Source organism: Equus przewalskii, chromosome 3 (genome assembly GCF_037783145.1).
Source record: "Equus przewalskii isolate Varuska chromosome 3, EquPr2, whole genome shotgun sequence".
Classification (NCBI taxonomy): domain Eukaryota; kingdom Metazoa; phylum Chordata; class Mammalia; order Perissodactyla; family Equidae; genus Equus; species Equus przewalskii.
In genome coordinates, this window is record NC_091833.1 from 5,633,654 (window position 1) to 5,652,368 (window position 18,715).

Below are 18,715 nucleotides of genomic sequence, written 5' to 3' on the forward strand. Positions count from 1 at the left end.
TGAGCATCTTTTCATGTGCTTATTGGCCATTTGTATATCTTCCTTGGACAAATGTTAGTTAGATCCTTTGCCCACTTTTTAATTGGGTTATTTGTCTACTATTAACTTTTAGGAATTTTTTATATATTCTAGATACAAGTCCCTTATCAGATATACGATTTGCAAAATTTTTCTCCCATTGTCACCTCATTTATCTCATTCTCCCATTTTTCCCATGGTTGTCTTTTCACTTTCTTGATGGTGTCCTTTGAAGTGCAAAAATTTTTAATTTCAATGATGTTGCCCATTTTTTCTATCATAACCTTTTCATTTTTGCTTACATGAAAACCTTAGTAATCATCTAACTGATATAACAGGAGTATTTTCTGGCACATAATATATAATACAGTGTAATCTTATCATTATAAAACAGTATATTCTTTCTGATAGCTTTACTACATTTGCTCTCCTAAAGCTATGTTGAGGGTGCATGTTTAGATTGTGGTTAGCTATTATTTTGGGGTTTTTTTCCTGTCTAATTTTTGCCTAGTGAACAATTTTCCATTCTGTAATTGAAGTGACAGCTGTAGTACCTAGGTTTTTATAAGCTTGAACTTAACCTTCCTAGTATTCATTTCATCTTATTTTTTTTATAGGGTGATTTTCGCCTCAGTTTATTAGGATTATTTTGACGTATTCCTAAATTTTTTTGCAATTTCATGTAATTTAATATCATCTTCAGTTTTGAGGAAGACACTGTGGAATTCTTAGATCAATTAAAGATATAGATTAGATTGATCTATATAACTACAAAGCTTGTTGAAACCCACTAATAAGTAACTTTGGGGTGCTGCGTTAAAACCAAGTATTTTCAAATGCCAGAATTCATAAAATATCAAGATCAGAAGGGACTTAAAGTGTTATCCAGTCAGTCACCAATATGCTGCTGGACTCTTCTTTACAGTATCTCTATTGAGGTCTTGGTTAGCCTGTTTTAAATTTGAATATGTAACTTTAGTAACAAGGAACTCATTGTCTTTCTGTTTGGATAGCTCTGACTATTTCAAATTTCTTTCTTATATTGAGCCAAAGTAATTTTCCCTATAGTTTTCTAGTCCCTATCATTGTAGATCTGCCTTTGGGGTCCTACAGATAGCGTGAGTAATGGCATGGAAAATGAGCAATAGGACATATTAGAAAGATAACAAGAAGGTTGGTGCAATTAGGTTGTAGATGATGTGGAGAGATGGGGGGCTGGTACTGGAGATGAGACAAATTTGAAGGGTTTGTATTCCAAGTTGGATATTTATATGGTCAGCATTAGAGAACTATCAAAAGGTTTCTATTGGTAAGTGACATGATCAAATCTGTGTTTTACAAAACTCACTCTGATCACAGTATGCATGATAGATTAAAGTGGGGAAATACTTTAGGCAGGAAGGTCAGTTTTACCATGCCATTAGCCAAATAAAGCATGTAGGAGAAAGATACATTTTAGAAGAAAGATAATTAGTTTTGTTTTGGATCTGTTGAGTTTATACCTATGGAAAAGTTCAGGAGGCATCTGGGAAGATGGTGCTGGACATAAAATTTAACAATTGTCAGTATATAGAAGATAGAGAATGAGCTTATCTAGAGAAAATATTTTCTAGAGTGAGAAGAGAAGACAACTGAGGGGAGAAACTTTGAGAAGCGTGGTTTCAAATAACTTCACCAGTCTGGTTGCTGTCCTGTGAATATGTCCCATTTTGTCCATATTTTGCTTTAAGTGAGACACTCAAGATTGAATATAATACCTGGATTTGGTGCGACCAGCGTAAGTGGATATGACATTTTGTTTAACCAGCATCCTATTGATGTCTAGACATCTAGGCTATATTCAGTCTTTTGCTGGAGCAAATAATGCTTCAATTAATAAATACCCCTGCATCTGCCATTTCACTCATATATGAACATATTTGTAGAATAAATTTTTAGAAGGGAATTTGCTCAAAGGGTGTGCACTTGAAATATTTCTGGATATTGGCACATTTCTCTCTTTAGAGGTTTTATCATTTTAGACTTCCACCTGCCGTATATAAGAGTGTTTTTTCCACAGCTTTACCAAAATGTGTTGTCAAACTTTGGAATCTCTCTCAGTCTGACAGGTGAAAAACGGTACATGAGTGTGGTTCTAATTTACATTCTCTTATTTTGAAGGAGAATATGAACTGACTGTTTGTATCCTTCACCCATTTTTCTATTAGGTTATTAGTATTTTTCTTATTGCTTTATAGGAAATCGTTTTTTTCTTCTTCTTCTCCCCAAAGCCCCCCTGTACATAATTGTATATTCTAGTTGTAGGTCCTTCTAGTTTTGCTATGTGGGATGCCACCTCAGCATGGCTTGATGAGTGGTGCTAGGTCTGCACCCAGGATCAGAGCCAGTGAACCCCGGCCTGCCGAAGTGGAGCACCTGAACTTAATCACTTGGCCGTGGGGCCGGACCCAGGAAATCTTGATGTATTAAGAAATGAGCACTTCATCAGTGAGTGAGTTGCAGGTGATAATTCTCAGTTGGCTATTTTTCTTTTAATAATCTAATTTATGAATCTTTCCATAAAGTTATTTAATTTATGTAATCTATTAATGGATCTTTAACGACATCTGAATTTTGTTCCATGAGTAGAAACTAAAGTACTCTTTGAATTGTTGATTTCAAGATCTTTCGATAAATACTCAGTAATGGCATAGCTGGATCGTATGGTATTTCTATTTTTAATTTTTTGAGAAATCTCCATACTGTATGTTCCATAGTGGCTGCACCAGTTTGTGTTCCCACCAGCAGTGTATGAGGGTTCCCTTTTCTCCACATCCTCTGCAACATTTGTTATTTTTTGTCTTGGTAATTATAGCCATTCTGACAGGTGTAAGGTAGTATCTTGTAGTTTTGATTTGCATTTCCCTAATAATGACTGATGTTGAACATCTTGTCATGTGTTTGTTGGCCATCTGTAAGTGTTCTTTGGAGAAATGTCTGTTCGTATTCTCTGCCCATTTTTTGATCAGGTTTTTTTGTTGTTGAGTTGTATGAGTTCTGTATATATTTGGGAAATTAACTCCTTGTTGGACATATGACTTACAAATATTTTCTCCCAGCTGATGGATTATCTTTTTGTTTTGTTCGTGGTTTCCTTTGCCTTGCAGAAGCTCTTTAGTCTGATGTCTAATTTGTTAATTTTTTCTTTTGTTTCCCTTGCCTGGGTAGACATGGTATTTGAAAAGGTACTGCTGAGATCAGTGTCAAAGAGTGTACTGCCTATGTTTTCTTCTGGGAGTTTTATGGTTTCAGGTCTTAGATTCAAGTCTTTAATACATTTTGAGTTAAATTTTTGTGTATGGTGCAAGATAATGGTCTACTTTCATTCTTTTGCATGTAGCTGTCCAGTTTTCCCAGCATCATTTATTGAAGAGACTTTTCTTTCTTCATTGTATGTTCTCGGTTCCTTTGTCAAAGATTAACTGGCTGTAGATGTGTGGTTTTATTTCTGGACTTTCGATTCTGTTCCATTGATCTGTGTGTCTGTTTTTGTGCCAGTACCATACTGTTTTGATTGCTATAGTTTTGTAGTATATTTTGCAGTCCAGGATTTTTTCTCAGGATTGCCCCATCCAGGTTTTCTTCCAATACTTTCATGGCTTTTCATTTCTGACATTTAATATCTTTTATTTGTTTACAATTTGTCTTGGTTTGAGAACAAGATATGGATCTAACTTTCTTTGTTTCAAATGGCCACCCAGTTGTCCTGTTTATTTTATAGTTCAATTCCCCCCAATTTGAGATACTAAATTACTTTCTATTGTATCTGTGTAACTTCTCATGTGCTAATACCACAGTGTTTTGATAAGATTTTATTATGCTTTAATATTTGGTAGGGTTAGTTCTCCCTGGTTGTTTGTTTCTTTCAGATCTTTTCCTGATTTTGCTTTTTGTCTATTTAGACCATGTCTACCTTTGAAAAAAAATACTGGAATTTTTATTGAGACTGCATTAATTTCAGAAATTAGTATATGTAGAGTTCATATATTATGATATTGAGTTTTCTAGCCAAGAGCATTGTAGATAAAGAATTTGAATTAGTTTTCAGCATTTAAAAATCAGGAAATTTCCCAAAGACATCTGGATGGATTACTAGCTCTTTAAAAATTAGAAGCAACAATGAACTGAAGCTAACTAGTAGCTGCCCCTTTGTACTTTTTAGCTAGCCATAGTTCTCTCCTAGCTAGCTTCACTCATTTATGTCACCTGCTTGGCCTCTATACAATTTCCAACCTGAATGTACTTGTACAGTTGGGTATCTGCACTGGAAACAGTACCCCATAGTTACAAATTGTTAGATTTGATCTATAGCTCCATTCTCTTGAGATTCTTTTGTATCTTGATTCTGTTAACTATTGTAATTAATTCTACCTTCCAACTTAAAACCACCTGTTAGCAATCTTTCTGTACCTTCATTTAAGTCTGATAGTAAATACTGAACCAGCCAGGCTGAGACTAGAAAAATTCTGCGGTACACTACTGGAAAATTTATTTATTAGTACTAGTATATTGTCACTTAAATTTACTAGCATTAAGCTAGTAAATCTAGTCAAATTCTCTACTATCTACCAATCGTGTACTTAGAAGCTCTGTGGGAACCCCAGGGAAATGAGTAATTTGGGGCCAATAGTTGAAGGTTTATTTTAAACAGTCTGAAAGTGGATGCCTAGGAAGGCTGGAGGAAAATGACTTGATTAAAGAACTTTTTAACAGTTATTCAATTGTAGTTTGAATGCCTTAAGAGGAGTTGTTTCTAGAAGTCCACAGACCAATTTTTTTTAACTAAGAAATGGTGAACTCAAGTTTGCCAGCTTTTAATTTTTCCAAGTAAGGATATTCTTTAAAATGACTAATATCCCCTATCATTATCACTTTATGTGAAAAAATGTTTCTGAGTACAGCATGAGTGTTTTGGTCACTGTCATTGGAAGAGCTGCTATTTGCTATCTAAAAATAATTTCAAATGTTAATAGCTACCAGTGATGATAATTTCACCACAGTAAAAACGTTAGTTAAGTGTTAAGCCAGAGAAGAAATTTTAATCAGTGAAATAGCTCCCTGTTGGCTCTAGGATAAAGTCCAGATTTCTTAACATGGCTAATAAAAGCCCTGAATATCTGACCTCTGCTTGCCTCTCTACATCTCTAATCTGGCTAGTAGTATTCTCTGGCCATGCTATGTTATTGAGTGGTTTCTGAAATGCCATGTCCTGCCTCACTTCTGGGCATTTCTTTAGTGTTCCCTCTGGCTCTTGCAAGTTTTATGTACAGTGTAAGAGAGTGAGGGGATTGTAAAAGACCTGTTTCCTACCCTAATGGGGGTTACAGCTTACCGGAAGAGACAGTATTTTAATTTTATTTAGCACTTGGTAATTCACCTTTGAGGCAAACAAGACTGTAGTTAGAAAGTTTGTGCTGTTATTTTGTTTTTTATAGATGAAAACAAAAGTATGTGATCTCAAGGTCATACAGCTAGAAGGTGGTAGAGCCAGGGCTCAGGTCTAGTTTTTTGTTTTTTGTTTTTTAATTTAAGTATCATGTTCTTTCTAATACCTATGCAGTCATTCATTGATTTAGCAAAAACTTATTACATGCCTACTATGCTAGGCAACATGCTCAGGATACAAAGATGATAAAGGTGTTTCTCTTTTCCAAGAGTATTCAGTCTAGTGTATGTTATACATATGTTATGTATAATGTAATATGTTATTACAATGCAATGTTATTTGTGGTGTGCACAGGTTACTAGACAGAAAGTTGAGTCAGGAGAGGTCTTCTATAGGAGGTGAATTCTAAGCCAAATTTTCTCCAAGTATGAATTTCAAATAGCTGTGAGTAGCTCATAAACAATGTAAAAATTAATGTAGCACAAATTTAATACTGTATAGAAGTGTTGAAGAGACGGCTAATAGAGAACTGAATAATTTGGTAAGGATGATTGTCATCATGTTACATGGGACAAAACTATTACTGTGTAGAACTTACTGAGAAGACTGCAGTAGTCCCCCCTCATCTGCAGTTTTGCTTTCTGCTGTTTCCCTTTCTGCTATTTCACTTACCTGTGGTCAACCTCAATCCACCTCCATCCAAAAATATTAAATGAAAAATTCCAGATAAACAGTTTATAAGTTTTAAACTGTGCACCATTCTGAGTAGTGTGATGAAATCTCATGCTGTGAGCTCTGTCCCACCCAGACGTGAATCATCCCTTTGTCCAGCTTATCCACTCTGTATATACTGCCTGCCCATTAGTCACTTAGTACCTGTCTCAGTTATCAGATCAATCGTCAAGGTATCCCAGTGCTTGTGTTCACGTAAACTTTATTTTACCATAATAATGGCTCCAAAGCACAAGAGTAGTGATGCTGGCAATTTGGTATGCCGTAAAGTGCTTCTTTTAAGTAAAAAGGTAAAAGTTCTTGACTTTATAAGAAAAGAAAAGAAATCGTATGCTGAGGTTCCTGAGATCTCTGGTAACTTTTATTACAGTATATTGTTATAATTGTTCTATTTTATTGTTAATTATTGTTGTTAATCTCTTACTGTGTCCAACTTATAAATTAAACTTTATCATAGGTATGTATGTTTAGGAAAAAACATAGTATATACAGGGTTTGGTACTGTCTGCAGTTTTAGGCATCCTCTGGGGGTCTTGGAACGTATCCCCTACAGATAAGAGGGGACTACTGTAATTTGTTTAGTAGAAAAGTATTGAGAGACCTATTTAGAGAATATAGAAATGTCTTGGAGAAAAAGCAATTATTTGACATTGAGGAAAGTAAATTTACCACTGAATTAAGTTTATATTCAGTTACCTTATTTTTACTCTTAGGGCCCAGTTCAAATGTTACCTAATCTCTGCCTTTCCTGATTTTTTCTGGACATAATTAATGGCTATCTAATCTGTGCTACCATAATATAGTGCTTTGTATACATCTCTGCTAAGACATACATCACACTATTTGTGTTTTCTTCTCTAGATTATAAATTTTTTAAAGATAGAGATTCTCTCCTATTGATATTTGAATCCATGTTATGTGATCATCATGTGATTGGCATCAGATAAATGTAGAAATGAAGATAGAGAAGCAATTTGATTTTGATTCTAAATACTTGTCTCAACCTTAGAAGAATTCTGTCACCTGAATATATTATTTTAGTGTACTTGATTGATAAGGTCCTCTACAGCAGTGCTCCAGTTATATTTCTGCCTTTATTTTCCACTTTTCTCCCTTTGTATACCCTCTGCAGTGGTCATAATGTTCCCTATATATTCGTACTTCCTTGCTGTCATTTCTTTATTCCTAAATTCTTTGCATGGCCTCCCCTTCCAGTTCATTTATAAGACCCCCCTCAAAGGCTAACTGTTCCAAGAAGCTTTTCCTGAATAACTTGCCAAGTATGCTGTCTTCTCTTTATACATGACCTTCCAGATGAACTTGTGCGTCTTAAGCCATGTTTACCATATTTTATTCAGTATATGATGTGCTTTTCTTAGGCCATTATCTGCCTCCTCCCCTGTTTAGATTCTGAACTTCTGAGGGCAGGGACTTTTGTAGTTTCTACAGAGTTGCTTTGGATGTAATGGATAGTCGATAAATACTTGCTTAAGTTGCAGTTAGACTGATGTGATGTTTTTATAAAGTTGGAAAATGGTACAGGCATTTACTAGAATGAATTAAAGCAATAGGTCTTAAAGAGGAAATTAAGTGAGTATTTTGTCAATTGTAGATTGTTCCCCAGTCGAGAGTCTGAAGTTAAATATAGGATATGTTCCAGAGAAGTGATTTAACCTACCTTATTTTTTGGCTTACGCTTTGTTCAGTTTGGACCACATAGCCCTCTGTTTGCTCAGTCTCAAACAATTATAAAATCTGGAAAAATAATTTTTTTCCATATTTTACTTTTTCTAAAATAATATATTTATTAAAGCACTTAGTTACCATTGTGATTGATAAGTCACTTTCTAGGTAAAATTAATACAGATTTTGGTAGTTTTTATTTCTCAGAATTTTTTGAAAGTATTTCTACATTTAAATAGTGAGCAGACATTTTGTTTAGGAAATTTACATTTCCTGAAATGGACCTCCCAAAATAGAAGTTCCAGGAAAGTTTCTTAGGCCTTTGCTAATTTTTGAATAAACTATTATGTAAAGGAGTAAGAACTTCCATTTGTGATTCTCTATGCAAGACAGTGGGGGCAGAACCATAAATTACCTTTGTTAAAAATGTTTGGAATGATACAAGCCCAGAACAAAATTGGCCAGCTATTTCATATTAGCAAGTAACCTATTAGATCCTTTCTATACACAAATAGTGTATATCTGTGTGTGTATATATACGTATACATATATATGATCATTTTTTTCTCTTGAGACTATCATAAGACTATTGCTTAGCTCAAGTTACTGTTTGTTTTTGCCTCAGCTTGATTGTCAGTACACGTTTATTTACACAGTTTAATAAATATAATAAGCATTCTGTATATTCCAAATGATTTAATGGGGGGCACTTAGGGACAGAATAATGAATATAACTTAATAGGAAAGTGGTTGCTTTTGCTACACACATATCTAAGTCAGTTGGCTGTCAGGAAAGCTGATTTGACATGGCAGATGAGCAAGAGGACTAGGGTAGCAATATTTGGGGACATCACCAATGTATCACATGGTCTGTGTTGTCTGTCAACTGACCAGATAGCAGACTTTTTTTTTAATCCCTATTTTTTTTTTTTAGCTGGGAAAGATTCGCCCTGAGCTAACATCTATTGCCAATCTTCCTCTCTCTTTTTTTTTCCTTCCCCAGAGTCCTAGTAGTTAGTTGTATATTCTAGTTGTAAGTCCTTCTAGTTCTTCTATGTGAGCCACTGCCACAGCATGGCTACTGACAGATGAATGGTGTGGTTGCACATTTGGGAACCAAACCCAGGCCACCAAAGCAGAGTGCAGTGAACTTTAACCACTAGACCATCAGGCCTGGCTCCCAGATGGCTAAGTTTTTTTTTTTAATTGAAGTCATAATAGTTTATAACATTGTGAGATTTCAGTCATACATTATTTGTCAGTCACCATATATTTGTGCCCCTTTACCCCTTACTTCCACTCCACAACCCCCTTCCCCTCTGAACATTAATCTGTTCTCTTTGTCCATGTATTTTTTTATCTTCCACATATGAGTGAAATCATATGGTGTTTGTCTTTCTCTGTCTGCCTTATTTTGCTTAACATAATATCCTCAGGGTCCATCCATGTCATTGCAAATGGGATGATTTTGTCTTTTTTTATGGCTGAGTAGTATTCCATTGTGTATATATATATATATACCACATCTTTATCCAGTCATCAGTTGATGGACACTTGGATTGCTTCCGTGTCTTGGCTATTGTGAATAATGCAGCAATGAACATAGGGATGCATAGGTCTCTTTGAATTGTTGATTTCAAGTTCTTTGGATAAATACCCAGTAGTGGGATAGCTGGGTCAGATGGTATTTCTGTTTTTAATTTTTTGAGAAATCTCCTTACTGTTTTCCACAGTGGCTGCACCAGTTTGCATTCCCACCAGCAGTGGATGAGGGTTCCCTTTTCTCAACATCCTCTCCAACATTTGTTATCTTTTTTCTTGGTAATTGTAACCATTCTAAAAGATGTAAGGTGATATCTCATTGTAGGTTTGATTTGTATTTCCATGAAGATTAGTAATGTGGAACATCTTTTCATGTGACTATTGGCCACCAGATGGCCAAATTTTATCTCATTTTGGGCCAGTTTATCATGACTTAATCCACTTGCTCATCTTGATTCAATTCCACGTATACCCAATGAAATAGTAGATTTATCAGATCATAAGGTCTAGAGCAAAAGACCACAAAACACTTACTAATCTGAGAGAATCTGATGTCAGCTATCTTAACAAGACATAACTTTGAAGTGTAGTACGTATGTATTTTATACATGCTAGAGCTGCTGGGAGGCAATGGCCATTTCATGGTATAGGAGAGTCTGACATACCATTCTCAAGTTTACTTTACAATCTGTTGTCATAATATATGAATTTCAAAATGAAGTAATATGCATTATTACTTTTAAATGTGTATATTTATGTCCCCTGCAGGAGGCTTTTTTTCCTTCAGGGAATATTAATGAACTATTTACAATGAATTATTCTACCAAAAAATACTGTACACTGAAGTTTTGTTTTTAAATCATATATAAACCTTGTAGAACTTTAATGAATACTCATTATTAAACTTTGTTTTTGTTCTTATTTTCCTAGGATTCTGGCACTTTATGAGATGTCATTATCAAGAGCAATAATGAACGTTGACCTGTTTCAGATTAGTTGATGACCTTTAGAAATGATCCAGTAATATTTACTACAGAGAAGCTGAATATACTCGATTTGGAGTGAACAACCCAGATTGTTACTGAATTTTTCAAGATGACGGATCCAATGATGGACTTTTTTGATGAAGCCAATCTTTTTGGTGAGACCTTAGAAGGTTTGTCAGATGATGCATTTGTACAACCAGGACCGGTTTCACTAGTTGATGAACTGAACTTGGGTGCAGAATTTGAACCTTTGCACATAGACTCACTGAACCATGTTCAAGGTACTCCAACACATCAGAAGATGACTGATTATGAGCAGTTAAATCAGTTTGATTCAATGAAATTTCACCAAGTCAATCAGTCTTTTGGTAGCCCAGCTGAACATGTGTTATCTCCACACTCTCAGTTTAATTGTTCTCCGATCCACCCCCAAAACCAACCCAATGGTTTGTTTCCAGATGTAGCAGATGGCAGTCCAATGTGGGGCCATCAGACAGCTACTAGCATTTCAAGTCGAAATGGATCTCCTTTTCACCAACAAGGACATTCTCACTCTATGCATCAAAATAAAAGCTTTGTGGCACACCATGACTTTGCCTTATTTCAGGCCAATGAACAACAAACACAGTGTAGTTCTCTACGCTCACAACAAAACAGAAATAATCTTAACCCAGGGCAAAATTCTCTTAATCAGTCTAAAAATTTTATGGATGTTAATGTTTCCGGTCCACACAGAGTCAGTGTTAGCCATCCAACACAAATTACTAGTGCATCTACTTCACAACAATCTCTTTCGATGCAGCAGTTTTCTCAAACGTCAAATCCTTCAGTGCACTTCCTCAAGTGTAGCAGTCATCAAGAAGGAAATTTTAATGGACCTTCTCCAAATATGACTTCTTGTTCTGTCAGTAATTCACAGCAGTTTTCTTCACATTATTCCTTTTCCAGTAATCATGTATCACCGAATAGTCTTCTGCAGTCCTCTGCAGTTCTTGCACCCAATCATACAAATCAGACATTATCTGATTTTGCTGGAAGTAATTCCTTTTCACCTCATAGGAGAATCAAGCAAGAATCCACTCAACATATGCTAAATCCCAATACATCATTGAATTCAAATAATTTCCAAGTGTTGCATTCATCACATCCTCAGGGTAATTACAGCAATTCAAAATTATCTCCTGTGCACATGAACTTCCCAGATCCTGTTGACTCAGGATCTCAAATGGGCCATTTCAATGATCATGTGGAAGCGAATGGCTTTTCGTCTTTAGAAGAGAATTTACTTCATCAAGTGGAGTCTCAAACTGAACCATTCACAGGACTTGACCCAGAAGACCTCCTTCAGGAAGGTCTCCTTCCCCAATTTGATGAGTCAACATTTGGGCAGGATAATTCAAGTCATGTTTTAGATCATGACCTTGACCGGCAGTTTACTTCACATCTTGTAACACGGCCTTCTGATATGGCTCAAACTCACTTGCATAGTCAGGCTCGGAATTGGCATTCATCACTTTCTAATCATCAGCATTTACATGACAGAAATCGTCTATGTCTACAGCGACAGGTATGTAGCTCTTTTATTTTGGTGATTTGGGGTAGGGTGGACTTTTGCTTATTGAATTAATTTTTGGGACATTAAAGACTTCTCAAACTCGGTAATTCTATTAAGTGAATATGCATATTTTGACATAGGTTTGCATTGCTTTAACAATCATATATTTGAAAGTGATTCATTGATGTGCTCAAAGCAATAGACTAATTTCTATATTTAGAAAATTGTAAGGTTTTAAGAGCTCTTTTGTAACTTGAGATTCCGATTGCCTTTAAAAGAAAGATATATTATCAAAAATAAAAACCTAATAACTATAATTAAAAGGAAATAATAGATTGGGAACATTTTATTGCAAATATGATAGACACAGGGTTAATGGTCCTATAAAAAGCTCATATAAATTGATAAGCAAAGATCACTGTTGATACCTAAAGTGTACGAACTGAAATTCACAAAAAAGAAATTGAATTACTAAACAAAACATTCTGAATAATTTGCAACTTTAATAATAGTTCAGTTTGGAGCTTGGTTTCATTTTTACCTCTTAGAAAAAATTTTCAGTGTTAATGCTTAGTACTGGCAAATTTATGGTGAAATTGGAACTTACATATGTAGCTTTGTTAACTGATACAAATATTTTGAAAAGCAATTTGGTAGTATATCTGAGTATAAAAATACTTTATTACAATAATCCAAACACAGCAAAAGTAATACACCCAAAGATATTTATCTTACTGTATCTGTAAGGGACAACTAGAAACAGCATAGTTTATTATCATATTGATATTAGATGGACTATTATAAGCATTTATTATAAGACTTTGAAGACTAACACTGAGAATATGTCAATGATGGGGGAAAGGCATAATTCAAAATTAAGATCACAGTAAAGTGGTTCAGAGTGCAGCCTCTGGTACCAGAATACCTGGGTTAGAATCTTGGCTCCTGTTACTTATTAGTTGCATGACTTTTCGCTAGTTATGTAATTTTTATGTATCTCATTTGCCTCATCTTTAAATGTGGAATAATAGGATTTACCTAATAGGGCTTTGGTAAAGATTAAAAGAGTTATAACATGTAAAAGTGCTTAGAACTGTGCCTAGCATATACTAAGAACTTAATATTTTTATGATTATACTTTTTTTCATAGCTGTGTGAAACTATGCATATGAAAAAATACTGGAGGAAATAGATTGTTTTAGGGTAGTATAATTTTACTTTCCTTTGTTTTCTATAGTTTTTGTCACATGAATGTATTACTTTTTTAATAAAAAATGTATCTAATGTAATAGTTTATCATTTTCACAAAATCTTGTTAAATTAAGGATTCATAAAATGCTTCAATAGTTTGGTTACCTCTGAGATTAGGTGGACAGTGAAATATACCACATTTCTTGAAATTAAATATTTAGGGACTGTTTTTTCATTTCAAAGGCTTGAAGTGTTTGAAAAAGGTAAAATCTTTATCTTTTCCATTGGGTTTATTTTAGTTCTGTTTCAAATGGTAGTTTCTGTACATTTTTTGAAATGTCTGGATAGATTTTAAGATATTTAAAAGGCACTTGTAAACCCTCCCCTTCCCCTTCTTGTGGCATGAATAGAATATTATGATTTTGCTCCCTCTACTGGAAGAGGATCAGGCATCTCAGTTAGAAGGACCCTGGGAAAAGCCTCTGCTGATTGAACCTAGGGGTCACTTCCACTATCAACTTCATCTCTAGATTTCTGACCAGTTTGACTGATCACTTTGTCCAGCATATGAAGTGAAGTTATGAAGCCCTAAATTTATTAACTTCACTCCTTAATTTTATTTTTCTAAAGCCTTGTCACCATTTTTTTTTTAATTCATGTTTTTCTGAACGTGTTATACTGGCTTTAAAATGAAGTAAAGACTCCCTTTTATAGATTTGAAATGAGTGGAGAGTAATTATAAATAAGTAGTCCCTAATGCTTGCTTATAGATAGTACTGTCTGAGAGAAATCCTTTTCAGACCCATCATAAGCAACCTTTCATAAATCATCTTATTCTACACTGATAAATTCATAAGGCTTTATTTACATCTACTCACTTTTTGTTTCAGAATTTTTGTTTTGCTAATTTCTTGTTCTTTTTGTTCCCTGTTCAAACCTGACCTGGCAGTCGATTTGGAATACTTTTTTGACTTATTGAAAGTTTGTTCTCAAGTTTCCTATTATTTCTTAGTGTTAAGAGTGATATTTGAGAGTTGCTGATTATAGAGGTGAAGAGAGGTGGATTGGTAGAAAAGGGAGGGGATTGTTATTATGATTATTGATTATATACAGGTTTTATATGTACCGAATTACAGGTCACATATCCTAAATAATGTGAAATTCAAATGATTTAACGTTATGTAATTTATGACAAATTTTAGCAGAGCGTATAAGTTTTTTGCTTATGTAATTTTTGGCATGGTCTAGACGGTTATGGTTACTACATACCCAAAATGTTATATTAATAAGGAGTTCTGATATTATTACAATGTTTTCCCAGGTTCTATGGAAAGAAATTTCTTTTCTTAGTTTTTTTAAACTCTCTTTTAATTGTAGTAATTTCATTTCAGACTGAATTAGCATTGTTAAATATGTATAAAAGTGGATAGATTTGAAAATAATAAAGTGGCATAATTTTTGGTTTCTCAAAATCAAAAAATGAGATACATTTTTTTATAGTCGAAACAAGATATTCTTTAATCTACTGTTTGAAAATTCGTGAGTGGCACTCCTTAGAATTCTAGAAAGCTTTGGTGAGAATGTTGGATATGTAATGAATATTTCTAAGCCTTGCTTTTTCTTATTCCCCAACTGAGGTGAGGTGGTTGTAGATATAATTTCAAATGTCTTAGAGTACCCTGAAGTCTGTGTCAGTCATTAACAACAGTGAATATTGCTGAAAACATTTCTTATACAATTGACTCTAGAATTTTACCACTTAAAAAAGAGAAAAGAAAAAAGGTGACAAGCTACAGCAAGTGTTTATAAATGTAAGTACAAAACATAATAGAGAAAATGCTAGCTTCCTTTCATCTCTGATTTTTACAGCAAAGGAGTTTTGAGAGAATAATATTTTAAACTTTTCGTGGCTCTCTTATGACAAATACTTTCCACTATTTTGTAACATGGAATCTTTTGATTTTGCAAATTGGAAATAACATGGAGCATTATATGATCTTTCAATGTTTATAAATTAAGTTTAATGTAAAAGTTCTATAGCAGTGAAAAGTATTATGTGGGATAGCTGAAATAGCAATCAAAACAGGAAATAGAATTTTAGGAGATAAATAATTATACATAATTCCTTGCTGGCTTTTGTATTCTGATGAATTTATTACTTTATTTACTACTTTGAATATTTATTTATTTTTTTTCCTGAAGGTGGAGAAACTTACTTATAAGCTTTAAAGAATACTTAGGTTTGAACAGCCTGTATAAAAGGCACATTTTAAATTATTGGATTTTTTTTCTGATAAAATATTTAATGCATGGTTACTTAAAAAATTGGATCATATAGGAAACAAACAGATGAAAAACAAGTTACTTGTAATATCACTACCAAAAGATATCGCTGGTGATACCTTGTTGTTTAAGTTTCCAGTGAGATCTAGTGTCTGTCTCTCCCATGTCGTCCACCTACATAGTCTTGCATTTTTAAGAAACGAAGTTGGGAACATATAGTTTATGCTGTTTGACAAATTGCTTTTTTAACCTTCCAGTTAATATGTTGCAGACATTTTTCATATCATTAAATGCTTTTCTAAAAATGATTTTAAATGGCTGAATAGTTTGCCATTATAAGATTGCTAAAGTACCATATACAAGTAAGGCTGTTATTGAGATCTGGAAAAATCTGAATTGGGGTAATTAAAATATCTTTATATTTTTCTTACATATGTTACCATAATAATTCAATTTAAAGTAGGTGTATAATAATAGCAAAAATTATAATAACTAATACATAGAACACTTATTTTGCCAAGCACTGTTCTAAATACTTAACCTAAATTAACACATTGATCCCTCACAACAATCCTTTTGATTGGATATAGTATTTCCTTAAGTTCTCTTATCGGAGGAAACTGAGGTACAGAGGAGTTAAGTAGTATACCCCAAATCACACAGCCAGTGTGGAGACAACCAGTGACCAGACTGGATTCAAACCAAATTTCGCTTCGTGATATGTGGTCTTAAGCACTTTCACTTTACTTCTTAGTATGTTAATACGTTGTGGTATATAACAATAATATGCTAAATGATTTCTCCCTACTCACCCTCCGCCTTCAAACATCTATCTTACTAAGCAAGCAAAAACATGCTTTAGAACCTGTAAGTGGAGAAGACCATGCATCTCATGTTTTGGCTATATTGGCAAATAGTTTATCCATTAGCAGAGGAAAAAGCAACTCCAAAACAAAACAAAGAAAAAAGTAAACTGAAATAGCTATTGCTTCCAAAAGTATTTTGACATTTTTTATAACATTATGTTTAAGATGATAGCAACAAATATCCTAAAGTTAAATTATCTTCAAATAATTTGAATAATATAATTTTGCTATTTATCTTCAAATGTTTAAAGGATTTTAAAGGTCAGAATTAGGCCTACTAAGTGGAAGTCGCAGAAAAGCAGATTATCATGTATTATAAGGAAGAAGTTTGAAATAAAGCTCTTTCACTGAAAGGAGGGAGATGGAGTGGCTCAGATGTGTCACAGAAGCAGTTCCTACAGTGGGTGGGAAATGGACTAAATTGTAGGTTCTTTTCAACTCTTAAGATGCTATAGTTGTAATTTTGGGTTTCATTGTAGGACATATCATTCATATTGCCTATTTAGTTCCTGAGTGGCAATTACAAATAATGAAAGGTAAAGAAATGTGACACGTTCTCTGCTATCCAACAGAGTCAGGGAATTATTTATTATAGATGAGCATATTTTCTAGATAGTTGAAAAATATTCTATTAAGCACCAAAGGCTTTAATTATACAGATCTTTTTTTAATTCTTACATCTCTAGGCATTACTGACACTTAAGTAAGACTCTTGGAATACTTTACATATTTGAAAATTATTTTAAGCAGAAACATAGCTAATTTTGTGTGTAAGTAAAGTTTATAAAAAAGAGAGGAAAACCCATGTAAAACTAAAGCAAGAGATCTTCTGTACTTTGCTCATACCCTTTGAACTCCGAGAATCCCAAGCTCTTTGCTAGGTTTTTTTTAACAGCGTAACTTAGTTTCTGAGTCAGAAAAGCAACAGATATATGAACGGTTAAAAAACTTGTCACTCCGTTATGCCCTAGACAAAAAAAGGAGAAAAAACTACCCAAGTAATATTTATATTGTCTCCTTGGATAATTAAAATTCTTATTTTAATAAATTAAGTAGCTTCCCTTTATTTATCAAAATTTGTTTAAATCTTTATGCATTTGGCATGGTATTGCTCATAATAAGTTTCAGAATTCTTAGTCCTCTAAGCTAAAACACAAAATAGGAATTCCATACAGGAATTTCCCTTTTAGTTGCTTTTTTTCAGTTAAAGTGGATTAGTTTTTGGTTTTGACCTTTTTTTCTTATTGATAGTATCATTTATTTTTCCTAACTTTTATTTTGAATAAGTTTAAAGTTACAAAAAAGTTGAGAGGATAATACAGTGAACATCCATATACCATTCACATAGACTCACTAGTTGTTAATTTTTTGCCACATTTGCTTTCTCATTCTTTTTTTTTTTAATTGAGTTATTGATAGGTTACAATCTTGTGAAATTTCAGTTGTACATTAATGTCATCAGTCATGTTGTAGGTGCACCACTTCACCCTTTGTGCCCACCCCCCACCCCACCTCTCCCCCGGTATCCACTAAACTGTTCTTAGTCCATAATTTTAAATTCCTCATATGAGTACAGTCATACACAGATTATCCTTCTCTCGCTGGCTTATTTCACTTAACATAATTCTCTCAAGGTCCATCCATGTTATTGCAAATGGAAGGATTTTGTTCTCTTTTGCAGCTGAGTAGTATTCCATTGTATATATGTACCACATCTTCTTTATCCATTCGTCTGTTGCTGGACACTTAGGTTGCTTCCACGTCTTGGCTATTGTAAACAGTGCTGCAATAAACATTGGGGTGCATAGGACTTTTGGGATTGCTGACTTCAAGCTCTTTGGATAAATACCCAGTAGTGGGATGGCTGGATTGTATGGTAGTTCTATTTTCAGTTTTTTGAGGAATCTCCATACTGTTTTCCATAGTGGCTGCACCAGTTTGCATTCCCACGAGCAGTGTATGAGGGTTCCTTTTTCTCCGCAACCTCTCCAACATTTGTTGCTATTAGTTTTAGATATTTTTGTCATTCTAACGGGTGTAAGGTGATATCTTAGTGTAGTTTTGATTTGCATTTCCCTGATGATCAGCGATGATGAGCATCTTTTCATGTGCCTATTGGCCATCCGTATATCTTCTTTGGAGAAATGTCTGTTCATGTCTCCAGCCCATTTTTTGATTGGGTTGTTTGATGTTTTGTGGTTGAGTTGCGAGAGTTCTTTATATATTAAGGATATTAAGCCTTTGTCAGATATAGGACTTGCAAATGTTTTTTCCCAGTTAGTGGGTTGTTTTTTTGTTTCAATCCTGTTTTCATTTGCCTTGAAGAAGCTCTTTAATCTTATGAAGTCCCATTAGTTTATTCTTTCTATTGTTTCCCTTCTCTGAGAAGGCATGGTGTCCAAAAAGATTCTTTTAATACTGATGTCAAAGAGTG

At 34.0% G+C, this 18,715-nt stretch overlaps 1 protein-coding gene across 8 annotated transcripts in view; it reads left to right on the top strand.

The window, feature by feature from the left end:
* Positions 1-18,715, top strand: part of CHD9 (chromodomain helicase DNA binding protein 9) — a 230,703-nt gene that overhangs the window by 70,474 nt on the left and 141,514 nt on the right. For 6 of the 8 annotated variants that reach the window (XM_070613643.1, XM_070613642.1, XM_070613640.1 and 3 more), the window contains one exon: positions 10,331-11,953. In XM_070613643.1, coding sequence (XP_070469744.1) covers positions 10,496-11,953 — 1,458 coding nt within the window. In that variant the 5' untranslated portion in view covers positions 10,331-10,495. Of the gene's footprint in view, positions 1-2,316; positions 2,521-10,330; positions 11,954-14,885; positions 14,944-18,715 lie in introns of those variants that run through there. The other 2 variants (XM_070613641.1, XM_070613649.1) reach the window with 2 other exon arrangements.